Source organism: Aotus nancymaae, unplaced genomic scaffold (assembly GCF_030222135.1).
Source record: "Aotus nancymaae isolate 86718 unplaced genomic scaffold, 86718_ANA_hifiasm-v0.15.2.pri h1tg000064l_1, whole genome shotgun sequence".
Lineage (NCBI taxonomy): Eukaryota > Metazoa > Chordata > Mammalia > Primates > Aotidae > Aotus > Aotus nancymaae.
In genome coordinates this window covers 7,791,413-7,819,203 of record NW_026988479.1, presented here as the reverse complement: position 1 = coordinate 7,819,203, position 27,791 = coordinate 7,791,413, and the positions used below count along the sequence as shown (strand labels likewise).

The window sequence follows — 27,791 nt, the reverse complement described above, 5'->3', positions numbered from 1 at the left end:
CCGCGGAGACCACCGGCCGTCCAAGCGGCGGGGCTCCGGCTGTGCTCGTGGCCGGGCCGGGCGGGGAGGCCGGTCCCGCGGGCGGGGGCAGGGGCGGCTCCGCGGCTTCTCCCGCCGCCGCCGCCAAGGGGAGTTTCCAGGAAGTGGCCATATTGGATCCATTCAGCCGCAGCCGCCCAGGCGGAGTGCGTCCCGCAGCCGGCTGGTCCCCGTCGCGGCCCCTGCGCTGGTCCTGGCCCGCCCGCCCGGTGCGGAGCTCGCCATGGCGGCCACCGACCTGGAGCGCTTCTCGGTGAGAGCCCCGCTGGGCCGCGGCGCGCGCGGGAGGCGCGGGGCGCAGGAGGGGCCACCCTGCAGCTGGCGGGGGGCGCGAGGCGAGCTGTCAGTGCCCCTCGGCCGGGCCTCGACGCCTGGTCAGCTCGAGGACCCTGGCGCGGACTCTCAGCCGCGCTAGCTGGGGATCCCGGAGCGTCGAGCGGCCTGCCTTGCGGGTCGGCTAGCCGGGGTCGCCTCCTGGGGCGCAGGCAAAGCAAACCCTTTTCGCGGGAAGGAGCAAAGACCCGCCTGGCTCCGGGCAGGTGCGAAGACAGGGTGCGCCCCCCCACCCAGACACACACACGGGGCCGCAGGGAAGGGTCTGGGACACTCCCGACCCCCATCGCCCAGGGTGTTTCTTTCTGCACACTTGGGGAGATTCCTAGCCACGCAGGTGCTGCGGGATAGGTACAGCGGTGGGGTGGGGGGGGCGGATGGAGCCCCAGGGATCCGAGGGAGTCCCCCAGATGAGCTCAGGACAGTTGCGGACTTGAGTCCTGAAGACCCTGGGCCTGCTTTTCCTTCCTCCCCCGCTCCCCTCCGCCCCCGCTTCCCGCGCCGGGATCTTGGATGCGACTCCAGGCAGGTCAGGCCTCAGTGGTCGGGTCTGCGGCAGCCATTCCCCAGGAGCTGGAGGGATTCCAGACTCAGCCCAGTGGGCGTTTATTTGGGCTCTAGTCCAGGGCCTTAGAAGGTTGACGTCCCTGGTGGTCCCTGCAGGGGTCTCACTGGGCCGGAGCCTGCCAATAGCCAACTTACTAAAGGTTTTCATAATTCACTCGGGGGAGGGAGGCCTTTGGGGGGTTGTGCCTGGACGTCCCCTGCTGTCTAAGGCTGGATCTGGGTGTGTCTGGGAGGCTAGGCTGTGACAGTGAAGGAAGCTGTGTCCTCTTGCCAGCATGTGAGGCCCTGGTCGGCTGGAAGGGGGAGGAGGGGGAGAAGGGGAGGAGGAGGAGGGGGGCCCAGGGCTGTTGGAGGGAGGGGGGAATTCTGAATATGTGAACGATAACGAGTTGGTTCTGGGGCTAAATAAGGGAGCCAGGACTTATGTAATTAATGCTATAAATACTGTCATCCGAATTTATATATGTAAATTTTCCCTTTAATCTGAAAATACATTTCTTCGTCTACTTTGGAAATGTGCATGACTAAAGCAGGAGCTCTTGGTTTCGTAATTTCTAGACTGGGGTGTTTTATTCCCATTGAGGAGGGGGGCTGTATGTCAGTTAAGTAAGTTTAAATACATGAGGAACAGATTCAGAGGCTGGACTACTCAGAGATTCACTTCGCCTCGTGTTATAAATTGGAATTTATGTACTGAAGGAGGGCAGCACCTGAATCCTAACAGACCTGTTGATTAGCTGGAGGCCAAGAGACCCGTGAGTGCCTGGGTGTCTGCATGTGTGTCTGAATGCATTTTCTGTGCCCAGCTGACTGGAAAGTTATGTCTGGGTCTTGTCTGTGGCCAGAGGTTTAACAGTTGATCTTGCAGGTGGGAGAGGTATGTAGAGAAACCAGAATCAGACAGCCTGATAGGAATCCTAGACACTCCTTGTTGGCCATGTGACCTTAGGCAGGTTATTTAACCCCTTGGTGCTCTCGTGTGTATAATGGGATAGAAATATTACCTCTATCATAGAGGTATTGTGAGGATTCGACAAGAGAATTCAGAGGAGGTACTTAGAGCTGTGTCTGGCACATGGTAAGGACACAATAAATAATATATGCTACTTATTGTCCACGTGGATGTGAGGCCCCCTGTGTAAGAAGGCAGCAGAGGATGTATTTGCCCTGTTCATGGCACTCTCAGTAGGGCTTCCATCCCTGCTCGTCCAGAGATGGTCCTCAGAGGGTTAGCTGAGAGGCCAGGCTGCGGGTTGGACAGGGCTTCCCCGGGCTCCTGTGTTTGCTCTCGAACCATTCCTGTGAGGAGTTTGGGTACTGGCTGCGGGGTGGCCAGGGCACAGAGCAGGGACTGACTCAGGCAAGGGCGTAGAGCCTGAGTGCAGGGCCTTGGTTGCTGTGCCAGCTTCAGCTGGAGGGATGGACACCTTCCACACCCTCCGCACTTTGGGCTGTCAGCCTCCTGAGAGGACTTGCGTAGGGTTGGATTTGGGTGGAGACCTTGGGTGGAGTTTGGCCTGAATTTAAGAGTCTGGACTCCATTCACCCCTCCTGGCTTGTCATCTTGGGAAAATCATTTCTGCCTTTATCTTGCCGTAAAATGGGCACAGCCACACTGATTCCTCAAAGAGTTTGTGGAGGGTTAATTGCAGTCCATGGCATATTTGGAAATATGCTGAGGTGCTTCGCAAGCCCTGGGATGTGATGGAGTCGTGTCAAGTCTACACTGTCCCTCTGGCCAGCCTAGAGATCAGACTAGTACTGTAGGGCCTGAGAATTGTCCTGACCTGGTGCTTAGACAGCATACAGAGTTGTACTTTGAGATGCATGTGTGCTGGGTTCCCATGTCCTCACATAGCATGGTGTACACGCCACAGGCCAACAGCCTTGGCATCTTGACCGGGCCCTGTTCCACCCTAGATCAGCCGTGGGGTGAGGGTGGGCATCGCCTGTGTGTGCGTGGGTGGGGCAGCCCTTTGGGGAGGGTCTGTTGCCTTTTACCCTCCTTGGACAGCCAGACTCCTGTCCGTTCTTGCTTCCCCCCACCCCAACTGGAACCTTGACTCTAGGGCTCAGCCCTTCCTTCCCCAGGGCCAGCTCCAGTGTTTCTCCTGCCAGAATTTCACAGGTTCAGACCCTGTGGTGAGAGACCCTTTGGGTCCTGGGGAAGGTGAAGCTGAGGGGGAGAGGAAGAAACGTGCAGCACGCAGCCTCACACTGGCTTTCTTCCCAGCCAGTCACTTACCCCCATCTCTGCTTTATCCCCAGCACCGTCTGTCACTTCCGTTGTCACCCCCATAATCTTGATACTTCCCCAAGAATCGGGCTCTCCAGGGAGTACCTAGTCTCTCCTGAAGCAGGAATTGAGAGCCCTCACCCAAGTGGGGCTCAAGGTCTCTGTCAGAGTGGTATCTCCCCATCTTGTATAAACATCCAGTAACCTCCTTGCTGAGCCATGCCAAAGAGAAATGGGAGCTGAGCAAGAAACACCTGTGCAGCTCTCAGGGCACATGTGAGCACCACCTGCAGGGCCGCAGCTCTGCCCTCTCCCCCAGGAGGTGAGTCTGCCTGCACTCCCTCCCTCTTGGGCATCATAACATACTATGCGTGCCCACCTTAGGAAGGTCTGCTTGGGATCTTGATTGCAGTGCATCAGAGCTGCAGGGCTGATACAAAGGTATTGGTCATCCCAGGGAGCACACACACTAGGAACAGAGAGGATGGCAAGAAGGAGACTGAGCACAGGGCCAAGGAGGAGGGAGACTGGATGGAGGCTGGGAACCCAGGGTCTGACTTTTGTCAAAAACCTTGGATGACAGGGAGGGAGGTGGGTGCTTTGTGCGCATTGTCTTGTTGATGCCAACAGCCCAAGGTTGGGTGAGGATGCAGACTTTGGTCATTGGCCAGTAAAGGTCGGAGGAACAAGATCCAGACTCTAACACCGTAGTACCCAAACTCCAACACCAGAGATGATAGAGAGGGTGGAGCCCTCGGATGGGCTAGGTGGAAGCATATATTATATTTGGGGCAGTAACTACCATAAATGTCTCTGTGGCTCAAGTCCAGCTACCAGAAGTGAGCAGCTGCAGGATGATACAGCAAAGGGCCTGAGGGCCAGTTGGCCTCTGTGTGTCCCTTGCAGCCTCCCCAGCCTTCCTGCCTCTGTGCTGCCAGCTTTGGTCTCACGATCCCCAGGCATGGCTCCCAAGGCAAAAGCTTTGCCAGACAACCAGATGCAGAGCTATACATGCAGGATGGAGACACATCTGCCTGGGGAAGAGACACCCTCCCAAGGTCTCCATGCCCTCGTGGTAGAGCTGGGGCACTCTGCTGACTTCTTTTAGAGCCATCTGAACCTTCAGAACTCCTGTAAGAACTGGGGCTGGGAAGAGGCAGTGGAGGACAGGGCAGGGGGCATCTTGGCTCTGCGTGCAGTTACCCTACATGTTCTTGGGGCAAATTAGATACACATCAGGACACATGGCTTTCAGGTGTTCCCTATCCTAGAGGCCAAGTTAGAGGGACAGAACCAGCAGAGGAAGGTACAGGGACCCATGTCAGCTGGCGGGTGGCTGGCCGTTTTCTGAGAGGCCTCTAGGGCTTGGACTGCCTGAGGCCTGAGGTTCAGGAGGGACTGTGGGTATGGTCCCAAGTCCACTTGGCAGACCTGGCTCTTGGGACTGGGTACAAACTAATGTTGCACTGCTGTTGGAATGAATGGGACAAGCAACAGAGAAGTATAGTGGTGCCGCCCCCATGCCTCTGCCGACCAATGTTGGTGGCCGTGCATTCCTCTACTCCATTCCAGCACTGGCTTCCATCTTGGGGTTGGAGAGAAGGCGGGGCACCTTTGCTGCCCACATTCTTCCTCCAAGGGTTTCATTTGCTGGTGAAACAGAGGCCACCTCCTCCTGCCAGTGATATCCAGAACACTCGTGGCTTTCCCTGTTACAAGGCAGTGGAGACTGCCACTGGAGTCCCTGAGCTAAGTGAGAAAATATGAATGCCTGGAGTTCTGGTACGTTCTGCAGCCCAGAGTGCCTTCCCCATCTGCTCTGTGGTGGGATAGACCACTCCCTCTCAGGAAGCACAATAAAGGCCAAGAATGTGTCTGTCCTAGGACTGGGGGTTGGGGGTGGCGAGCATTGGCCCAGCTACCAGTAACTGTACTTTTAGCTTCCTGGAAATCAGATTTTGATGGGAAAAGTGTGAAACACACCATCCCAAATTAATAAGCTGCAGCCTGGCTGGCTGTGTGCAGAAAGGGAAGACAGTGCCTCTTAGTGAGACAGAGAAGCAGAGACAATAGAGTATTGGGGTCAGGGGATGGCTTTGCTCCCAAAGTTCTCCCAGAATGGTTGGAGCAGGACTGGCCTCGTGAGGATGATTGGCAGCCAGCTGCTCTCTCCCTCTTACCTTGATTGCTATCATGTTGGCACCATCGAGGATGATCCTTGCTTGAATCTTCTCCCAAGTTTTCTGTTCCCACTGTAGGAGAAATATGCTTCGGCTCCCAGGTGTCCTCTTGATTTAGGACAGGTATATCCTGCCTCTATTCTTCCCTCCTGGCCCAGGGTAGCAGCATCCCACCCCCACCCTCCCATATACGTCTCCTTGGTTATTTCCCGTAACCTCTGACCTGGGCTTAGAGGCTTGCTGTGGAATCCTGGGACCAGAGCCTAAGCCTTTCCTGGGAAAATTCCTAGGATTCCTCTCAGGCTCAAGGACAATTGTGCTTATGACCGCGACCATGGGTTCTGGCTAAAGGCCTCTGCTCTGGCTATTTAAGGCCCAGGCTGCTGGGAGCAGCTACAGCCAGGGCTAGCATAGTTTGTGCCAGGAACATGGGTGGAGAAGGCTCCCAGTGGTGCATTGACTCCTGGATTCATTGCTCAGTTACTTAATAGGGCCACCCCCAGGACTGGAGCTTCCCTGGGGAGTGGGCTTCCTGTCTGCCTGACTGGGTGCACAGGTGAGTGGGTGCTAGGCATGGAGCCCAGAGGAAGAAAAGCATCCAAAGTCCAAGGCACTGGAGAACTCTGGAAGGCCTGGGGTTTGGGGGCTGCTCTTTGTCCATTATTCAGGAGCCAGTCCACCTATGGTGGGGTATCCTTTCTACTCCCATCGCAACAACCAGCCTAGTTTGGGGGTCTGGATCACAGAAGTCTTTATTCACCCACAGCTTCCCTGACTTTGTTGGTTTAGACATTCAGCAGATTTCCAGTTCTTTCTGGATCAAAAACCCGTTTTTGTGTGTGGGCAGCCATGAGATGCAGTTTCTTCCCAGATCCCACCTTGTTTCTTGTTAAAAGGGACAGCTCCTCCTCTTGGCTGCTCTAGGAGGGCTGCTCTAGGAGGCTCAAACAGAGCATTTCCTGATCAGGAAAGGGGCGTCCTAGTTATCCACTGGGCTGCATAACAAAATGCCGTTCTCCACTTTGTCCTGGACGGCCGGGCATGGAGCACACAGCCGGCCTGAGCAGTTATTATTTTGGTTGTTGTCTTTGATGTGCCAAAGAAATGATGACACAGCCTGGGCCTGGCTCAGGAGCCAAAAGCTTGTTAGTGATTAGAGAGGGGATAATGGCCCCATGGAGTTTCTCATTGCGTGTGTAGAGCTCAGAGCTGCCAACTCTCTCTATCCTGGGACTTTGAAGACATTTAGAACCTCCACCCTTGTGTGAGTACTGCAGGGAGCTGGTTGTGTGGAATGAGCCAGAGGCTTTGGGTCTGCCTCTTTCTGGGGTGCAAGAAGTTGTCCCACCCGAAGGCTCCTCCCCACAGAGCAGTCTGTCTTGGGGCTTCTTGACTTGAGAATGGAGCCTGGCTGCATGGTCCTTCCAGCTCACTCTCCCAACAGAGCCGGCTTGCAGACCAGCAGCCTTTGGCCCACACCAGCCCCCTGACATGTTGTATTGGGCCCTCATGGTATTCTTAGTTTGGTTGTCAATCTTTAAAAATTATAGAATTTCACATAAAAGTATAGATTTCTGGGCTGGTCTCACACCTGTAATCCCAGCACTTTGGGAGGCTGAGGTGGGTGGATCACCTGAGGTCAGGAGTTCAAGACCAGCCTGGCCAACATGGTGAAACCCCATCTCTACTAAAAATACAAAAATCAGCCAGGCCTGGTGACTGCGCGCCTGTAATCCCAGCCAATGGGGAGTCTGAGGCATGAAAATCACTTGAACCTGGGAGGTGGAGGTTGCAGTGAGCTGAGATCACACCACTCCAGCCTGGGCGACGGAGCCAGACTCTGTCTCATATATATACCTGTATATATATATACACACACACATATATATGTGTATATATATGTATATGTATGTATATATATAGATACAGAGAGAGAGATTTGAGTTCTCTTTAAAAATGAGAAGATTTGGCAACACTAGGTCTGCGTTCCCACAGTTGGCTGGAGTTGTGGAACTGCGGCCACCATGGATTGAGCATAAGCATGGGCTCTGCAGTTCCCTGCCATTCCCACCTCTCCCCGGGAGCCCCCACGCTTGGTCGAGTCAGCGGCTGTCTTTCATCCAGCAGGCAGAAGCGTGGGCTTCACAGTCATGTTGTCTCCATTCAGATCCTGGCTTCACTCTCCTGAGCAGTATGGTCTTGGGCAAATTACACACTCTCTTGATGCCTCTATTATCTCATCTGGACAATGGGGAGGCTGCTACAGCCTATTTCATAAGGCTGATGTGTGGACTAATGAGATTAAATCAGAGTTGCACAGAGTAAGCGTGCTGTACATGTTAGCTGTGTCTGTTGTCACCGTTGTTATTACTGTGCTGCTCCCCTTCACCCATATATGTTACTTGCCTGGCTTCTAGAGGCATTTGAATTTAGACTCTTCCTTCTGAGGTTAAGGATCTGATGTCCTTATGTTTTCATTGGCAGCCATCCCAGTTCCTGGCACACAGCAGATGTGTCCAGTGAGTGTGTGTTAGTGACTGAATGAATGAGTTGGGAGCCTGCTAAGAACAGGGGAGATAATGTAGCAGAGTGGTTTGGGACAAGAGCTTGGTCTGCTCTCAAATCCCTGCTCTGCTCTGGTTAGTTCCCTAGCTTCTGTGTGCTTCAGTTTCCTCCCCTGTAAAATGGGGATCGTCACGGATTCTGCCGTCCACAGTGAGAAAGGACTAAGTAAGAGCCTGGGTATAAATCACTTGGCTTAGTTCACGCATGGTGGTTCTCAGTGAGCTGTTGGTATCCTCTCAGACGTACATTCCTTCCTTTGGTTGTGAACACTGAGATGTTTTACCTTCCACACTGTCCCTCCCTTCCTGGCTCTCTTCACTTTCTCCCTGTTCCTCTGCATCCAGAGTTTTGCTTTGGATCCTATAGCACTGAAGATGTTTCAGTTGCAAGTAATAGGTAATACCATTCAACTAGCCTCAGCAATAAAGAGGATATGGCCAGGGGCAAGGGGAAAAGCCCAGAGATAGGGCAGACACTGGCTCGCTCTCTTCTCTGTGATTTTCTTGGCTCTGCCATCCTGTGAGTGGACTGCAGCCTTAGGCTAGCTCTGTTAATGGTCAAAAGATGGTCATAAAGGCTCAACTTGCATCACTTGCCTGTACCTGCACCAATCATGGGATCATGCTGATTGGCTCCCACCCCGGGGAATTGGAGCTGTGTTTTTACCTACCAAATTGCAGGGCTGGTAGCCACTGGGAGAGCTGACTCTATTTCTGAGTCATGATAGCTGAGATGTGGAGGAGGTACTTCAAAAGCTGCTGGTTCCTTCCAGGTTGTAACCCCACTCAGGTTGGTAGAGATGCCTGGGGTAGGCACCCTGGAGCAACTTAGGTCACATGTCAGTGCCAAATCTATGGTCAGGGAGTTGGCATTAGTGAGAGTCACCCCTTGGTAAAGCCGGGAGGTCAGATCAGTCTCCTGGGACCAGGTAACAACACTCTCTCCATCAGGGCCAGTGGTCATTCTTCTGTGTGTGTACATGTGTGTGTTCACGCACGCTTCATAGACTCAGAACCCCGACTGGTCCCTGGGGCTCCTGAACAGACATTGCCCCAGATGTGTGGTCCCTGCCATAACAGAATGTAGCCTGGGCAACTACTTAGGGATGTGCCCCACACTTCCACAGAGATAGCTGAGCTGTGTGAGGGGAGGCCACTCTGCAGTTGATGTGTGTGGATAGGTGGGTTTATGTGAGACCTGCCCCCACCACTCCTAGTGCTACACTTAGCCTCTGGAACCTAGAACTGTAAGAAAGTGGAGGAAAACAGGAAAGGAATGGCCTTTGCTTCTCAGTAAGTGCTCTGCGGTGCTGTGTGTGTGTGTGTGTGTGTGTGTGTGTGTGTGTGTGTGGTTTCCAGATACAGCTGACTTGGTGGGTTTTGGCGGCAGACTACAGGATGTTGGATTGCATCCTGATTGTGTCACCCCTTGGAAGAAGAGGATGAATAAACACATAGCCTTCTTTGCAAGCACAGCACGCCTTAAATTTTGGAGATTTTCAGTCTTGCATGATAATAAAAAAGCTCTAGACTGACTGTTGTGTCCTTCATTTGATCCTTAGGCTACCACGAGCAGGTGGAATAGAGACTCAATAATGAAGCCCTGTGTAACGTGGGGAGGTGCCCCAATGCCATAGCAGTTGAAGGCTGTGTTCAGTAACTTATAAATGGTAGCGTTGTCCAGCATGTTGGGCATAGTAATGGGAGGGAGGGAAGAAATGAAAACCTGACCTCCCCAACCTGCAGCCAACATAGAGAAGCTTATAGAATAGGTGGAGAATCAAGATGCATTAAAAAAGGATAACCAATAGTACTAGGAAAAGGATCACTGCTGGGTGAGGGGTCTGGAATGTAAGTGCTTGGGGACCAGGTGACAGCAGGCGCCAAGGAAAAGGTAGAGTAAGCTGTAGACCCCAGGGGAGGGGTGGAGTTTGAAAAGGGAGCTAAGAGTTACCAGCTGGGCTGGAACCAGGCCAGTGAGGAAGGCCTGGGACGCCACACTAAGGGGTTTGGACCGAACCCAGCACCTCCTAGGATTCATTAACTGCTTTTTATGTGGGCACCAATGAGATGAAGCTGCCTTTGGGACCTCCTTTTCCGATGATGTTTGCAGCCCTAAGGAGACTTGAGCTTGAGTGGGGAGATCCTTTGGGGCTGGGTGATGGGGAGAAAGGGTTAGCTATAAGAACAGAGGCTCCATTGAGAGAGAGTTGTGGGAGAGAGCAGATTTAGGGGTAGCCCTGACTTGTTTGAGGGGATGGTACAACTGCCCAGATGGGCCACGTGGGGTCTAGGTTGCCAGCACCCACACTTGGGAGTCATGATGCAAGGCTGCCGTGGGACATCAATCATGGAGAAGAGAAGGTTGGGTTTGAGTGCCTGCCAGGGTTCTCTGGTTGGGAGGGAAGGATGGCCAGAGGGGTTCAGGCCAAGGCAGTGGGCTGCAGCGCAGGTCAGCTGCTCAGGTGCTGAGGAGACGCCTCTGTGGGGCAGGAGCCAGAGCCCCCGATCTGGTCCTCACCCCGTGCCTGTATCCACATCTGCATGAGGACTCCCACTGGCCCTTTTTCCTGGGCTGTCCTCAGCTGGACCTGCTTCCTCCCCCCGCAGCTATAGGCAGAAGAGACTGAATCTGTTGCCCTTTCCTCTCCTTCCTCTTTCTAGCTGTCTCAGGGCAGGGGGGCTCAGCAATGGAAGAGGCATGTCTCTGCACAACATGGAGCTGTCTAAGGTCTGCCCTCCAGAGGGACTGAGCCTGGGAACCTTCTCTGGGGTAGCATTTTACCCCATTCCAGGGAGTCAGAGAAACCAGCCACATAAGTTGGAGTGTGACCATGACCTTCTGCTTCGGGTCCTCATGGTTTCTTTTTAGAGAGTGGTGGGTCAGCTCCGGTGGCCTCAGCTCACTCGGGGCCTGCCACCCAGCTCTCTGCTAAGCCCAGGCCTCCACATTCTCACTCGGAACTTTCAGTCTAGACAACCAGGGTTGAGATGGGGTGGGAGGGTGGCAGGAGCCAGGAGCTGGGGGTCTCTAGAGAATACCACTGAGGCAGAAGGGAGGAGGCCTCAGAGTCTCGATCCCTTTGGAACCCACTCCTGAGCCCCAGTGGGGGATTGTCTGAGTGAGGGCCGGCTCCTTGCATGAGTCCTTGCATGAGTCCCACACATGGGTGTGTGAGGAGCAGCAGTGAACATGGAGGACCACGAGTCCAGCTGATGGAAGAGGCCCCCCTGAGGGAGTACACATGTGAGGGGTCAGACCACACCTGCCCCTGCTTAAGTTGTGCCTCAGCAGGAGGGGCTGGGATGGCTGGGCAGGGGCAGCATTCCCCCTCTCCTTAGAGCTGCGTGCAGGAACAAACACACTCTCCAATCTGGGCCTCTGGGACCATCTGGGGCCTCCTCCTGAGTAGGAAAACAAGTGGGCCCTTAGGGGTAGCTGCCACAGCCCCTGGGACCACCTGTGCCAGGAGAGATGGAGCCCTCAGCCCAGCCATCACTAGCCATCCCAAGTTGAGCAGAGCCACAGAGTGGAAGGGCCTTTCCCCCCGGGGCCACTGGGCTCCCTCTGGGGAAACTTGGCCTGGAATTGGTGTTCAGGGTGTGTCTGAGATTTGTTGAGAATTCAGACAAGGGACAGGGCTGTTTCGCTGTTTTAACTCAGATTTAGCACCCACCCCCGCAACCTTGACCTTTCTTCCCCGTTGGGCTCATGCCTTGCTTTATTTCTCTCTTGGCAGAATGCAGAGGCAGAGCCCCGGAGCCTCTCCCTGGGCGGCCATGTGGGCTTTGACAGCCTCCCTGACCAGCTAGTCAGCAAGTCGGTCACTCAGGGCTTCAGCTTCAACATCCTCTGTGTGGGTAAGTGTCAGGGCCTGACCTCAGACAGAGGGTAGGTGAGAACCTCCTAGAAGAGGGGGTGCTTCTAGCCCCTTATTGAGCTGCAAGGGGCCTTCCCAGCAGAGTGAAATTTTGGGGGTGTCAGGATGAGGATTTGGTTGGTGTCTCTGCCAGGGTCAAGGATAGAGTTGGAGCCAGGGCCTGACACAGCATTGTCATGAAGGGTAAACCGGATCAGGCTCATGAAAGTGCTTTGTAAACTAGGGTGTTTATCACAGAGATCCAGGTTCATTTATTCATTTGTTCATTTAAAAAATATGTACTCATTTACTGCTTCCTACCATGTGTCAAGGACGTTATGGTAAACAGGTCCGCCCCTCATCACCATATCCTGTGGTAAGTGCTCCAGCACGCATATGAACAAATACAGCCCCGAGCAGAGAGGCTCTCAGAGGCTCTCTGGGACTCCCAGAAGGGCACAAAGTGTTGTGCTGGTCCCTCTGCAGGTGTGCTTCAGCAAGCAGCCCATCCTAAGTTCCCCCTGCTAAAACTGCATGGATCTGGGGCTGCCCGGGGTGCATGGGTTGAGCCACTGGTAGCTTCAGACCCTGGTCCTCCTGGCCCCGTGACCACCCTGGGCCTGGGAGGGGTGGCGTGTAGAGCAGGTTACGTGTGAGGTGACTGGGTCTGCAGTGGTGTCTAACAGCTGCCCAGCTCTGCCTCTTCCCTGTTCCCTGAGGACACACGTCACACATCCCACACAGCCGTGTCTTCTGTCCAAGTCCGCCTTTTGGCTTTTTCTTCCACACGTTATTTCTGAGGCTACAGGAAAAGATAGTTCTTGGGGAATGGGGGTGAAGAGGGATGGGGTGGGTGGTCTGCCTCTCTCTCTTGTCTGGGGGCCGTGGATGCCTGAGACCTGCTGGGCCTAGCCACCAGCCAAGGCCAGCCTTGGTTCCAGCCTGTGATACCCGCTTCTTCCCCTTCTGTCCCCACCCCGCAGGGGAGACCGGCATTGGCAAATCCACACTGATGAACACGCTCTTCAACACGACCTTCGAGACTGAGGAAGCCAGTCACCACGAGGCGTGTGTGCGCCTGCGGCCCCAGACCTACGACCTCCAGGAGAGCAATGTGCAGCTCAAGCTGACCATTGTGGATGCCGTGGGCTTCGGGGATCAGATCAATAAGGATGAGAGGCAAGAGGCGGGAAGGGTGGCCCCACTGAGCCTCCTCCCACCCCACCCACACTGGTCCCCATACCAGTAGCCCAGCCTGCACACTGCAGGGGGCCAGGGAGGGCCTCTTGGGGAAAATCTGAGGCTCTGTGGTCACCAGCTGACCAGTTACTCCTTTAAGTGTCTGGAGAAGGGGTCAGCTGCCTGCACCTAGACAGGGATCCTCAGGCAGAAGCTGTTTGTTCCCAGAGAGAAAAGGCAGGCGTATAGCCTGGCTTGGCCCTGAGCCCTGAGCCCTCCAAACCCCAAGCCCCCAATCTCAGCTGCCAGCCTCCTGGGTGATGGAGCTGTCTGTAGTTACAGGCCAATCGTTGACTACATCGATGCGCAGTTTGAAAACTATCTGCAGGAGGAGCTGAAGATCCGCCGCTCACTCTTCGACTACCATGACACAAGGATCCACGTTTGCCTCTACTTTATCACACCCACGGGGCACTCCCTGAAGTCCCTGGATCTGGTGACCATGAAGAAACTAGACAGCAAGGTATCCCCTTCCCCATCCGGTTCCACGGGTTCCATAGTCATGCCTATCCACTGTGGTCCTCAGGGACCTGGTCGGGGGCTTGAGGGCGGACCCCCATTGGCTCGATCCTCTCTCTGTCTTGCATCTGTCCCTCCTGCTCCAGTGGCCCTCGTTGCTCTGGGCTCTTTCTCCAGAGTCCTGTGCCCTGGGTCTGGCCCTGAGCCCCTTGCAACTGAATTATTCTCTTTCTCGACCTTGCTGGCCCCTGCCCCTCCTGATAGTGTTTCTTCCCCGCTGTCTCCCTCTCGCCCCAGGGAACCTCCCTTCCCGTCTCAACCTCTTCTCTGCTCATTTTCTGTCTCTCAATTCCTAATTTCTAGCTCCTCCCTTCACTTCCCCCTCCCTCCCTGACATAAATGTCCTTTGCTTCCTTCTGAGCCCATTAGGGAGAGGAGAGTTAAGGCCCAGAATTGGGATGTGAATGAGGAGTAGGTACTGTTAAGGGCAAAGAAGGGAGCAGCTTTATGGGAAGGTCAGGAAGGGTTGTGCATCTTGAAGGGCATGTGGCCGCACAGCCCCTTGTCAGCTCTCACATGACTGCCCTCCCATCTCGGGAGTTAATTTTTATTGTGAAAAATGAGATAGCCTGGACCTGGGAGATTTTGAAGTCTTCTTCTGGCTACTGCTGATGGGTCCTTTTATCTGCTTAGTAGGGAGCATAGCCCCCCACCACTCCTTCTGTCAGGCCCCAGGCCTGCTCTGGAGGACCTTCAGAGCATTCTGGGTCAAAGCTGGCTATGCCTGGGGGACCAATTTTGGGGTTGGATGGTCATTTGGGGGAACCAGTGCTGTAAGAAGCACTGCAGCCAATTGTTAAAACCCATCAGAATGGCCACAGGTGGCTGGGTTTGCACCATGACTGCCTGTGGGAGTAGTTCCATCCCTCTGGCCTCCCACCCCCCCTGCCCTGGGCATGGGTATCCGTATCCTGGGCATGGCATGGGAACCATTGCTCAAAATAGCCAACCAGCCTGCTGTCCCCTCCCCTGAACCTGGCAGGTGAACATTATTCCCATCATCGCCAAGGCTGACACCATCTCCAAGAGCGAGCTCCACAAGTTCAAGATCAAGATCATGGGCGAGCTGGTCAGCAACGGGGTCCAGATCTACCAGTTTCCCACGGATGACGAGGCTGTTGCGGAGATTAACGCAGTCATGAATGTGAGCGTTGGGCGAGGGCCTCAGGGCCCTGGGGCCAGAGGGCGAGGAGCCGGCACAGATCTGACACAGCCCCAGGAGACTCTTGTTCCCCAGGATTCCAGCCTTAGCTTCTCCAGGACAGAAGGGTGGGCATCTGGACCTGGCCAGTCTTACATCTATGGGCAGGGGACAGGAGGAATCTGATACTGGGCCTACACTGAGGACCCTAGGTTTGGGTGTCACAAGATCTAGACTCAGGGAGGAGCCTGGAAACTGAAGGAGTTGAGCAGGCTTAAGGGTTTGGGAACCTGGAAGGGAGCCCAGCTCACAGGTTCTTTCAGGGAGCTCTGATGGGTTCTGGGAAGCCCAAGGGCTGAAAGAACAGCCTGGAAAGTCAAGAGCACCAGGGAGGGGGTTGAGGGTTCAGCCCACTCGCCTGTTTGGAGTTCTGGGACATTTCTCCAGAAAAGAGCCAGGAAGTAAGCATCTGGCCCTGGAGCCTTTGTTCAGGTCTGGCAGCCCCTCCCTAGGACACAGGGGCAGGGAGGGAGAGTCTGCCATTAGCCTGTGTCAGCTCAGGGCTCATGCATACCTGGGCCCCTTTCCAGGCACACCTGCCCTTCGCCGTGGTGGGCAGCACCGAGGAGGTGAAGGTGGGGAACAAACTGGTCCGAGCACGGCAGTACCCTTGGGGAGTGGTGCAGGGTGAGTGTGGAGGGGAAGTGTATCCCCAGCTGGGGGTAGAACTGAGTCCCCTGGCCTGCCCTGCTGCCTGTTTCCTCCCCATGCCCAACTGCGTGCCCACCCTGACTCTGGAGTCTGCCCACCTGCCTGCCTGCCTGATGCCCCACGGGCCCTCTGCTTTCAGTGGAGAATGAGAATCACTGTGACTTCGTGAAGCTGCGGGAGATGTTGATCAGGGTGAATATGGAGGACCTCCGCGAGCAGACCCACAGCCGGCACTACGAGCTGTACCGGCGCTGCAAGTTGGAGGAGATGGGCTTTCAGGACAGCGATGGTGACAGTCAGCCCTTCAGGTGACAGCCTGAGCCAGAGTGAGCTTGTCTTCACAGCTGTGGCCAGACACGCCACACTGGCATCTGTCCCCTGGGGGACCCCAGCATCCTCTTACCCTTCGTGCCCATTTGATTCTCCTTCTCTGCCTCTGCCCTACCCCATTCTGCCACAATCCCATCTTTGCCTCTTTTCTCTGGGTCTCCACAGCCTACAAGAGACATACGAGGCCAAGAGGAAGGAGTTCCTGAGTGAGCTGCAGAGGAAGGAGGAAGAGATGAGGCAGATGTTTGTCAACAAAGTGAAGGAGACAGAGCTGGAGCTGAAGGAGAAGGAAAGGGAGGTGTGTGCCAGGCTAGGGGTTGGGGTGGGGGAGCTGAGGGAGGGCAGGCCCGGCTGAAGGTAGAGGTGGGGGTGCCTTCCCGGCCCAGGCTCAAGCCCTCCTCTTCTTTCTCCTCTCATCTTCTGCCCCCTTTCTGCTGCCAGCTCCATGAGAAGTTTGAGCACCTGAAGCGGGTCCACCAGGAGGAGAAGCGCAAGGTGGAGGAAAAGCGCCGCGAACTGGAGGAGGAGACCAACGCCTTCAACCGCCGGAAGGCCGCAGTGGAGGCCCTGCAGTCGCAGGCCTTGCACGCCACCTCGCAGCAGCCCCTGAGGAAGGACAAGGACAAGAAGAAGTAGGTGGCAGGCTGCCCCTGCGCTGGCTCCTCTTGCTCCTGTGGGCTCTTCCTTCCATTCTCGTCCCTCACCTCCCTTCTCGCTCTCCTGCTCGCCCTCTCTTGCCCCTTGCCTGTTTTGTTCTCCCCCATCATCAGCAGCTCTCCCCCCAGCTTTCTTGCTCGCCTTTTTCTTTCGCTAGTGATCCATTATCTTGTGGTCTGGATTGCTCTTATACTCAGGCACTCTCACTTGCACAGGCAATCTTGTGCTCCCCCTCCCTCTCCCTTCTCCCTTTTTTTCTCCTCCTCTTCCTCCTCCTTCCCCTTTCTTGCTCACCCATTTGCTCTCCTGCAGCCCCCTTGGCAGCTGTGGTCCTGCTGCAGCGTGGTGAAGGCGGGGCCCCACGGGCCAGGAGCAGCCTGGAGAGGGTGCAGCTGCAGGGCTCTGGGAATGCTGGGAATGGTCTTTCAGGCCAGGGGAGGGACAGGACCTGGGAATGTCAGCATTTCCAGCCAGATTCCAAAAGCCATGGTGGTTTCTGCTTGGACAGCTGTGGTGCATCCCTCCTCAGTCTGTGGGACAGTGTTGTGTGGCCTGTATTGGCTGGTAGGTGGCGACGGAGAACTGTGGGCACTTGCGCCAGCCAACACCAGCCTCCTGGACACTGTGATCACCGCACAGCTGTTCTGAAGGGCCTGCAGGGCTGAAAGGAGGAAAGCAGCTTCCCACAGGGGCTCTGTGGGTTCTTTTGGGGAGAGGGGCTGCCCTTCAAGTAGAGGCTAGAGTTGTTCCTGCAGAGTAGTGAGAGGAGAGAAAGACTGGATGGCAGGGAGGCCCTTCCCAGCACCAGGAGTGCAGTCAGTGGAGTGGCCAGGTGGGGACAACTCTGAGGCGCTTCTCCCTGGTGATCTTCATAGCCTGTTTCCACACCCCTAGCTGGAGTTCAGATGTCCCGGCTGCTGGGGCTCTCCCTTGCTCACCCACCTCATTCACAGCCATGCCACGTCACACTGTAGGGATCCTGTCCATCCCTGCTTCTCCCTGCCCCAGCCTATCTTGGGTACCATCCTTCTCTTGCCAACCTAGGAACTAAGCAGGTGAATCCATCCTGGCCCTCATTCTTGGGATAAATTTCCTCCTGGGATATTTGGGGATGTGTATGCCCAGACCCTTCCTTCCTCGGTGGCAGTGGGGCCTAGCCATTAGGGCCATGAGTGCATAGTTAGCTGTGGCCCTGGGCTGTTGCTTCTGGTGTTAGCCCTGCCCCCACCACACCCCCAATATGGCATCTCCTAACCACATGTGCACACACACTGTCTTTCTCTCCTGCCCCATCACATACACAGACTCAGGCACATATCTACCAGCATACATAGTACACACGCACAGAGGCCCACAAACACATACCAAGGAGAAGAAACTCACAGGGCTTCTTGCTGGGGGAGAGAGGGGGACAGAACCAGGTAGTTAGAACTGGTTCCCAATTTTCACTCCTAAGGTCTGTCCTCTGCTTCAAGACAGACTCTCTTCCTTTTGATGCCCGGTAGCCCCACCCCAGCAGCTGACAGTGCTGGGACAGATGTGCCCCTGCCTGTCCCCAGGGAGGACCCCAGCACTGTACTCCCCTCAACCATGAATTTCCCCTCTGCTCTGTGTTTTCTTCCAGCCCTGCTCCCATGCCCATCTCTCGGCTTGGTGAGCATGGGGGCTCTGCGAGTTGGAACCTGTGTAGAGTTCAAGCTGGCAGCTCAGAAATCAGGATTTTTCTGGGAGGGGGTGGAGGTCTGTGACCCAGGTGCTGGCACCCAAAGTGACTTTGCCCTGCTTCCTGCTATCTTGTTAAAGAAAATGTAGCCAGGATTCCCTAGGAAATAAGCTGTGGAAACTGCAGGCAAGGATCTGTGGCCAGCTCAGGGTCTGAGGGCCGGTGAAAGTGTGTGCAGGCGGGCTGAAAGGACACCAGCACAGCCCTCAGGGTGGGGCTTGTCACTAGTGTCTGGTCTCCCTGCTTTTCTCATGTGGCCTGGGCTCCATGGTATGCTCTCTAGGCCTGGGCCTGGAAAACAGGTCTTTTCTGTTTGCTGGACATGCTAGAAAGCTTCAGTCAGTTTGGTTCCTGGGAGAGAAAACTCTCTTCCTGTGACAGCCCCATGGAGGCCAAGAGTGGGGTAGGTGGGGTGACTGGGAGCACTCCTTCGTGCCACTCTGGTGAAGGGACTAGAATGAGTGGGGAGTGCGTTTTTGGAATGGGAGCAGGGGTGTGTTTTGTGACCATTTGAGTGGTTCTGATTGGTTGTACTTATTCTTTAAATTTTAATCCAAATTTTTTGCAAAATTACTTCCCAATCAGACCTTGACCCTCAGCCTGAGATGCCACAAACTGAAGTGAATTCTCTGCTTTGCTGATCACAAATGCCAAACTGATTGCCCTTTTTCAGTGTCGATCTTTTGCTGTCTTTTGCTTCTGTTTGATTTGGTCTGCGTATCTTTTAATGTGTCTGTTTTTGTTTTGTTTATTTTTATTTTTCAGTTAACGCACGCACAAACTTACATGTCAAGAGTGGACTTTAGACTTTCATGTGTTAAGTTGCTTGAGTTACACCTTGTGACCCTTCTCCCATAACATGGTGTGAGGACGGACTGGGAGCTGATACAGACTCCAGTGTTTACAGCCTTGCTTCCCCCCACCCGACCCTGGCCGCAGGCTGCCCCGGGCCTGGGGGGCCACCCCTCTCTATGCAAACACGTAAAAGCCATGAATGCTGGAATCCAAAACTGACGAGGTTTATTTTTTTCAGAGCCAGTGGCTGGTCTTCCATTTACAGTGTCACTATTCCCTGACGGAGCAGTTATGTGCCGCTCTAGCGAAGGCCCCAGCTGGGATGCTAGGCCTAATTGTTCAGCGTGGAGATGGCAACTCATGTGGTGCCCTAGGTGCAGCTGCGTGGTCTGGTATACATGCTGCAAAATTCACCCAGTTCCCCTCATTTTAATTTTTCTAACCTAGACCTTAATTTTAGTAACTTTAAAACACTTCTAAATATTTATTTTGGAACCAGCCTCAAGACAAATAATATCCTCTCCCATTATTTTCATAAGTAACACAGATTCCCTGATTTTTAAAAACTAAAAATACCGCTAAACCTTTCTTATGTATAAAGTATGCCTATCATATACAGGGAGAGGTGGGTAATAAACTTCCTGTCATGACAGTGTTTGGCATTTCTTTATGGATGGAAGTGGAACATGAACGAGACCATGTCCAACGTTTTTACTGTGAATGTAAATGGAACAGCAGCCCAAAGCCATTGTCTGTGCCCCAGAGGTGCTACCTGTAAACAGGGACCAACTCCATGTGTGCGTGTTAAGTGTTTGACTCCAATTAAGACTCCCGGGCGAATCCTGCATATTCCAAATGCAAAGAGTGCTCAGTGGGAAAAAGGTTGTTACCTCAAAGTCATTGCTTCTTTCCTGGCTGGGTCACAGGGTGAAGAGATGAAGGTGTCTGATATATATAGGCAATTAGGGGAAAATGAGCAGCAAAGGAGCTTGCCCCTTCAGCTGCACTCCAAAGGGGAACATTTTAAGGAAGTACTAGCGTACTAGCAGCTTTGATTCTTCTATGCTCCTGTAGGTTTACAAGCCACTGAAAATGTCAATGTTGAGAATATTGCCTGGTAAAATGGGAGATGGAAAATGACTAGATGAAAGGAAGGGTAGCTTTAATGTTGAAGCACCGTGCTGGGCACTGGAGCTACCCAGAGGAATGCACAGCGCTCCCCTCGAGGAGCTCACAGTCTAGCATACTCCCTGGCTGGAAGCCTCAGGAAGCCGTGCTAATTTATTATGGAATTGGTAGTTTGCTTTTCATGCTCCTGTCTTCCTTCGCATAACCATTTCCCCCTTTCTGCCTGGCCTGCATTATTGATCTCCAGGACCAAGTCCTGGCTTCCTCCTGTGTCCCTGAGATGATGTTCTGCTCAGGGAGAGGTGGAGGGGTGAGTTGTGTGTGTCCACTGAGGCACGGCCAGGAAGAGGCAGCTTTTACCTGTGAGATGCTCCGTGCTCCAGCAGCGGAGCAGGTTCTAGTGACAATTCTGCAAGTGTTTATGCCATGACCAGGAATGAATCTAAATTTTGTGGGGCTGGAAACTTGAATTATTTAGAAAGACTTAAGAAAAACAATATTAATATAAAATTAGGTACAGGGCCTTGGAAGGGGCCCTGAAGATTATGCTTCATTAGCTTCACAGTAAGTCTGCATCTGGTTGTGACTGAAAATTGATGCTTCATTGAGGTTATCTAAAAAGGTAAACTGGCATATCCAGGGCAAATGTGGGCTGCCAGTGGCTCATTTCTAGGGCAGTTTTATGTCTGAAAGTGTATTCAGTTGGGTCAGAACTTGACTTTTAAGATAGCCTCTCTCAGCTAATGTATTTCTAAAGATGAGGCCTGGTGACCCAGCAGGTTCATTGGTTACATAAGAAATGAGAATTCCTGGTTCATGGGCCAACCTGGGACTCTGGAGTGGGCAGATTTGGCCATTCGTACATTGTGGCATCCAGGTTGCACCCCGGGTATACCGAAAGGCCATACTTGTGGCTGGCTGCCTGCCTGTGGGTCTAAGCCTTCCTGGTATCTTTAGGGACACTTGACAGACTTGCATTTTCTGAAGTCTGAGCTGCCTCCACAGGTCCCTCTAGCAAGCCTCACCACACCTCTTCCCCTGCTGTTTGTGTTTGGAATTTTGTCATCTTTAGCTGAGACCAAATTAAACCTTGGTGCATAGGGTGAGCTTAAAACTTGGCACTGTTTAACAAGCTAGCCCTCATAGAATGTGACCGTGTCTGCAGGGTCTCATTTACCACTCCATTGTCATTTGTTGGCATTATTAGGGCTGTCTTACAGGATCATGTTGGCATTTATTATCATGTCTTTCATAAATCATGTTGGTTTGGGGTAGAAGAATCACCATATAATTTGTTGTCCAAACTGGGACTATTGAGCAAGGGGATGCTGTTAATTACACCAGGTCAACAGGCATACACCAGAACTGTCCCAGGCCAATGGGGATATATGGTCTTTTTAGTTGTGGGTACCTGATCTAAGTGGTTTGTAATTGTGCATACTGACTGCATATGCTTGTGTATGTCTAAATGTGGGCTCCCTGTTAAGTGGGGTTCATGGATTAGAGGCCCAAGGGAAGTGTGGCTTTGCTAGACTGTTACGTTAACCTGCTTTTCTAAACTTGCTTCACGTGTTAATTCATTTACTCCTGCATTCATTGACTGTTTTTGTTCTTTTCCATTCACTTTGTACTCATTTTTTTTCATTAAATTTTGCATTTATTTTGAGTTTCTGTGGTGTCTTTTTTGGGCAGTAGCTCTTCTGATTTAACAAGTTTCCTGAGCCCATTAATCTGCTATAATTGTGATAAAATACACCTTGTCTGTTCTGTGAATTTTGTGGAGGTTGATCTACTTCTGTAGGAATTGTTTTAATAGGAAACCCTGCTACTGGCATCTGTGAAAGGCTCTTGGATAAGTGGGGGATGGAGGGAAGAGTCATAGGAAAGTCACACTTAGGAAGGTAAAGGTGCAGCCTGTGGTCCACAGATCTTTATTGGGTCCCATTCTGTTGGGTGCAGGACATGAGAGAAGGAGCACCTGCCCTCTAGGAGCATTCCTCCTTAGGAAAAAGGCTTGCCAGGGGACTACTAACACTTGAGTGCCAGGACCACTCAGAACCACATTCCATGCATTAACTCCTCTAATCCTCATCCTAATCCTATGATTAGGGACCATTATTCTCCCCATTTTATAGCTGAAGCACAGAGGTTTAAGTAATTACCCAAGGTTACCTGGCAAGTTACTGGAGAAGTTGAGATTTGAACACTGGCAGTCTGTACCCTTAATTCTTGGGCTACAGCTGCTCCTTAACATCTCAATGGGATGATGAAAAAGTGTTAGAAGTGTGGCCAGTGTTAAAGTACACAGCCGGATGGTGTAGGCTGATGGACCTGAGACAGTTTTATAGAGGTTGAAAGCCCTAGGGGACAGGCAAAAGTTTGGTTGAGGAAGGGCAGACTGGTGGTTGAAAGAAGTGGTAAAAAGTACATGGGTTTGCTAAGGCGCTTTCTCCATTGAGTGCTAGGTAGACTCTGGGAAGACCAAAATGAGAAAATGGGGACTGAGATGGGGATCCCTGCAGGGAGAGTGGTATGCACACATCCCTAATGAAGGTATAGCTCAGCTCCACCTGTGGGAAGGCAGGTAGCAGGGAGGCAAAGTATTCACCAAGCTTTGAAGGACAGAAACTCTCCAGGAAGCCAGCATGGAGGAGGGCCTCCTAGGTGGTAGAAACATTATCAAATTACTTGGCTCATTCATTTCAGGGAAGTACTGTTTGGACAAGTTTAAGACAGGTTCATGATGCTCCCCGCTACCCTGTTCCTCCCTGAGCCTACCTACCTTTATTTGTGCCATAGTATCTGCCTCTGAGCTTTTTCCATCTCCATTTTCTTCAGCCTCACTCTTTCACCAATCCCTTCTACAGGTGGGGTCAAAAGGAAGATGGATTGTATCTATATTTATCCCTGAGAAATGTTTCCCAATCTCTGGGTTGAGGTGGGACAGGAGTTCCTAATATCAGAAAGGAATATTAGAGGGAAGTAAGATGGGACCTGGGGCCACAAGACAAACCTGAAAAGCACACACGACCTTTTAAAATCTGCAACTGTGATTTTGGAAATAAAAAGTTAGCTTCCCTATAGAAGAGTTCTATCATTTACAGAAGAGCAGAGCAGAGGGTTGTCTCTTACCCTCACAGATCCCAGAACTCACAGATCTCCCCTCTGCTTTCTCCAAGAGGTTGAGTTGGATCAGCTCTGGGAATCTAGCTTACATCTAGAGCCACCTGGTTAAGCAGCCCAGATGTCTTCCAGCATTCCCCAAAGCCCAGGACGCCCAAGCTGGTATGGGCCCTCAGGATGTTCTCCTGCCTCGTGCACTGTGCTCCCACTCACACTGGAAGGAAGGAGGCAGAGAGCACTCACGGCTACCACTGGAAGCTGTGGCTGTGAGCAGCATGGCCTCAGCATCTCCATCTGTAAAATGGATGATGGCCTAGAGGAGAGTTCTTGATATGACCTAGGAAGTAGTGTTCCAAATGTATCTGACTCTTGCAAGCCTAAATGCATGGTAGCTGATATATGCAAAATAAGATTCTTACAGGATTGGAAGCAATTAAAGTGTATTTTTAACAAAAACTCCAACAAGCAAAAGTGTGTCAAGAAAAAATAGATATGTATACTGACTCTATAATATAGACAATTATAGGACATCTGGCCCTTGACCACTTTGCACCTAGTAAATCATTCCCCCTCCCACCTCATGGCTTAGCACATTTACAAAAAAAAAAAAAAAAAGTTCACAGTGGAAGATTTCACAAACCACCTCTGAATGTGTGGCTCAGTCATTCATGTCCCCAACACAACTTACACGGCCCCAGCTGGCATCTTCGTCAGCTGCACTCCCCTGCTTAGAGAATGGCTCTGTGGTAGCACAGCTTGAGAGAGGCAGCTGGCTCCTCCTCACAGCCATGCTAGTCACTTCCTCCTCCTGGCAGCTCTGTGGTTGGAGCCGGCTCGGCCTCAGAACCTGCTCATCGCAACAGAAAGCGCTCAGAGCTATGCCTCCCATCACAGGTGTTAGCCTATAATACCCATTCATTAGCGCAAAAATCCCTCTAGTTAAACTAATAACTTAAACCACTTTGCTTAAGAGTAACAAAGGAAAGATATGCTTAAAGCTTTCTCAAGTTGCATTACACAAAGCATACTTTATAATCCAGTCCTTGTAAAGGGAAGACATAAGTCATGGCCACGTCCGGATAAATGTGTCTGCAGAGACTGTCCCATGTAAGGAGTGGCAGGCAGGGTAGTTGGGACTGGAAGCACTGCATATGTGTTTGGGATAGGCCTGGGAAGTTGGAAGGATCTGGCCAGCTCTGGCAGGTAGAGCAGCAAGAACTGGTCAGTCAGAACCAGTGCCAGCCTTTCAGCCCTGAGCCAGGCCTGCCTCTTGGTCTCACATTCCAGCGCTCTCTGAGGCCAATGCCAACCCTTGCCGGAGAAGGAAGGAAAAACAAGCTGCCATTTGAACATTCATTCATAATCCCTGGCTTCAGTCCAGAGGAGAAAAAGGGAAGACAGGGTCATGGTCTCTCAGACCACCCTGACCTCCACTGACCCCAGCCTGCCTTTCCCTCCCTCCTTTTTTTTTTTTTTTTTTCCCAAGGACTCAGTTGGGAACTTTTTCTCAGTTTCTCTTCCAGGGCCACCTTCCCTTCTTTTTACAGGATTCATAACAAGCCAAAGAACTCACAGTAGTCCAAGCAAGGAGGTTTCACATTATGCTCTGAAGGTCCTGGGGTGGAGGCAGAGGGGTTGGTTGGCAAGTGGCACAACGCTGTCTGTGCAGGTGGATGACTGAAAACTTCTCAGCTGCTGCACTACAAGTTCTTTGCAGCAGCTGTACTGCATATTACCAACCTGTATTAGAATAGAGTGGCCATCTTGAAGCAGAACCATTGTACATTCTAAGAAATTGGCCATTGAGTGCCAAAGTGTTAGCATGAAGCAAGTTCAGGAAGGCCCAACCACCTAACTAAGGACCACTAATCCTACCATCTCAGGGTCATCCATCTCCAACCTCAGTAAAATTGTCACTAATCTATGCATTCCACCCTAACCTATCTGTTCTGAGGGATTCTGACACACTCCTCTCCCCATGCCTCCCCCCACCCCCACCCCCACCCCCAGTGCTTGCCTCATGGTACCCCAGAATCTGGTACCATACTCATACAAAGGCGAAGTGTGAAGGAGTTTAGAATTTATGCTCCCCAGTATTAAGCTCAGGGTTGCTTCCTCTTAAGCTGGACATCCCCTTAACCCTACTCACAGTCTTCTTGGCTACAAGGGCTGCCATTGAGATACAGTTTCTCTCACTCTCAGAGACCACCTTCATTGGTCCAGTGAAGGGAACACATGTTCCATCTCAAGTGCATAGAGCATGGCCAAGTGTAGAAAGCCTAGCCTTTGGGTAGACTCTTTCCAGGGTTATGGCCAGTACATTTTCCAGAGGCTACGAGGGCAAAGGGTACCCCTTTGGGTTCAGAGTGCATCAGCTAAAGGGGCAAAACACAGAGCCTGGTTTGGGGCAAAGTTGATGTCTACCTGTGCTTTCTTTAGCAGATCAGATATAGGAGCACACCAGTCGGGCATGAGCCTCTCCAACTCTAAGGTGATGATGACCAAGGCCAGTGTGGAGCCCTTGAACTGCAGCAGCTGGTGGCCCGCCATACAGTGCTGCAACTGCCTGGTCAGGGATGCGACGTGGAGGGAAGGATTCCTCTGAGGCAGCAGCTCCAACACATGGGGCCAGCTCAGGACCACCAGGGCATGAAACTGGAGACCATGGTTTTTAATGTTAGAACAGAAAACCCCATACATTTCATATACCAATGACCCAAAGTGCAAACAATTTAAATTTCCATCAGGGAACATCAAATGTTGCCCAACCCTTTTCATTCCTATCCATGGGCCCATAAGGGGCTTGAGGCTTAATGCCCATTCTGTGGCCAAGCTGAGCTTTGACTCCAGAGAGAAAAAAATGTCTGCTTTCTGACATGGCCATTATGAGTGCAGAGTATCTAGATGACAATGTTTCCATTCTGAAAAATAGAAACATATTAATCAAGATGAAGATAGCAGAAAAGTTACTTGTATCTGCTTATGATAAGAAGAAACTCTGCAACATGCCAACAGTGGCTAGTTTTCATAAAGAAACAGCCCTTAGTAATTTAATCTTCATGCTTCATAACAAACCAAAATCCCATGACATTTCCACATTGCATAATTTTGCCTTACTAACAGAATCATATCCTTAAGGATGACCATCATTCCCCCAACTAAAACAAATACAAACTAATGTATGATATTTTTTTAAGTGCCAGATCAATATGGTCTAAAGCCTCAACAAGGATTGTGTGTAGGTGAATAAAGACAGCTAAGTGAATGTGTGTAAAGTGTAGCAAAAGCAGACAGATATTTATGTATTCATAGAATGGAAAGTTAAATATTTTTGCAGTGTGTATTTAAAAGAGAAACTCACCATAATAGTGCCGTCTAAAAATCTTTGTAAAGTTAATTTAATGTCCTTTAGAAGTGGGAGTCTGGTGGAACTGTGTTGGATTTAAGATACCTTTTTACTCTTCCGTATGTCACAAGCCTCGTGGGTCACCTCACTGTGGTGCATGTGCAAGGACGTGTGCACGCCTGTGCTTTGCCGTCCTATGTTGTAAACAGCTGTTCCAAAGGCACAAACGAGTTTAGGGTAGACTCTTTAAACGCCTCCTACTCACTACAGTCAAGAAATCCAGCGGCGTCCCGATATAGAGGTCCCAGTGCAATGTGTCCAGAATAGCCAGCTCCATCCTCAGCAGCTCATTCGGGGAATAGTCAGAGCCATAGTGCTTTATAAAGTCGTTTACTTGTGGAATTACCTGTAAAAAGGAAATAAAGAGGCCAAAGCCCTACATCATGTCATAGTAGCTTTGTTTTCTTATCCATGGGGACTGGGCATTCATGACCTTGGTGGAGTTGTCTTCCTGTGACCCACCACAGAAAATGCTTCTGAAAGAAATACTAAACCAGAGCTTGGCTATCTGTCAAATCCTCAGGTAGTTATGTAGTGAACATTACATGGTCCCTCTCTGAAACCAGGTCTTGATCTGCCAACTGCATGCTAGCTCATACCCAAGGGTGCTTTGGAGGCTGGGGCTGTGCCATCTCTCCTATTCAGCTGCAAGAACTCACCCCAAGCTTTCCAGGAGCCATCGGTTCTGCCCATCCCTGTTCCTGATCCCTACCATGGGTACTGGATATAGAGAGAAAACTATGCTTTTGATCTTCCTAGTCTTCACCAGACAGACACATTGATAAAACCTCCTGTGGGTTTTTCAGCATCACAATCTTTAAACACATTTCCTCCAACCTTGATTGAAGGTGGTTCAGTTCTGGAAAAGCTATGGTTTTCCGCACAGAGGGACTAATAAGACTTGTCTATGAGTAAACATTCAAGTACCAAGTACATTGAAGGCTTGGTCCTATATTTTTAGATGACAGAATTATTACTATAACCTCCAGAAAAAGGGTCACTTGATTTTTAGTTGGAGGAAAGCAACTTGGGGACCAATTCTATTCTAATAAACAGGAGTTTAAAACATTTTTACTGACTATTTGGAACTGAACACACAACTTCTTCCCTGCCTCCTCAGACCCAGAGATCAGCTAAAGGTGACCCTGTGGCAATGGCAGTGATTTCATCAGCCCCAAAATGGGAGAAGTTGGAGGGAGGTAGGAAAGTTTGGGAAGGATATTAGGAGATGATCTCCTCC

The 27,791-nt window shown here is 51.9% G+C and overlaps 1 protein-coding gene across 7 annotated transcripts; it reads left to right on the top strand.

Annotated features, from left to right (window-relative positions):
* The first annotated feature begins 160 nt into the window (after nucleotides 1-160).
* On the top strand, nucleotides 161-26,930 carry SEPTIN8 (septin 8). Of its 7 annotated transcripts, none has more exons than XM_012443675.3 (10): nucleotides 161-292; nucleotides 11,660-11,780; nucleotides 12,763-12,958; nucleotides 13,295-13,481; nucleotides 14,520-14,681; nucleotides 15,269-15,365; nucleotides 15,529-15,697; nucleotides 15,885-16,017; nucleotides 16,161-16,351; nucleotides 25,585-26,930. In XM_012443675.3, the coding sequence occupies exons 1-10, from the start codon at nucleotides 263-265 to the stop codon at nucleotides 25,748-25,750; spliced, it is 1,452 nt and encodes a 483-aa protein (XP_012299098.2). In that variant the 5' UTR covers nucleotides 161-262; the 3' UTR covers nucleotides 25,751-26,930. The 7 variants fall into 7 exon arrangements, with proteins under 7 accessions (XP_012299098.2, XP_012299394.2, XP_012299550.2 ...); XM_012443971.2 differs by lacking the exon at nucleotides 25,585-26,930 and adding an exon at nucleotides 19,133-21,688 and having other exon boundaries at nucleotides 13,301-13,481; XM_012444127.2 differs by lacking the exon at nucleotides 25,585-26,930 and adding an exon at nucleotides 18,865-21,688 and having other exon boundaries at nucleotides 13,301-13,481.
* The last annotated feature ends 861 nt before the right edge of the window (nucleotides 26,931-27,791 follow it).

Coding starts and splice junctions, on each gene's coding strand:
- SEPTIN8 (XM_012443675.3), top strand. CDS start 263: ATGGCGGCCACCGACCTGGAGCGCTTCTCG. Junction 14,682..15,268: donor AGATTAACGCAGTCATGAAT/GTGAGCGTTGGG, acceptor GCCCCTTTCCAG/GCACACCTGCCCTTCGCCGT. Junction 16,352..25,584: donor AAGGACAAGGACAAGAAGAA/GTAGGTGGCAGG, acceptor TGCTTTCTTTAG/CAGATCAGATATAGGAGCAC.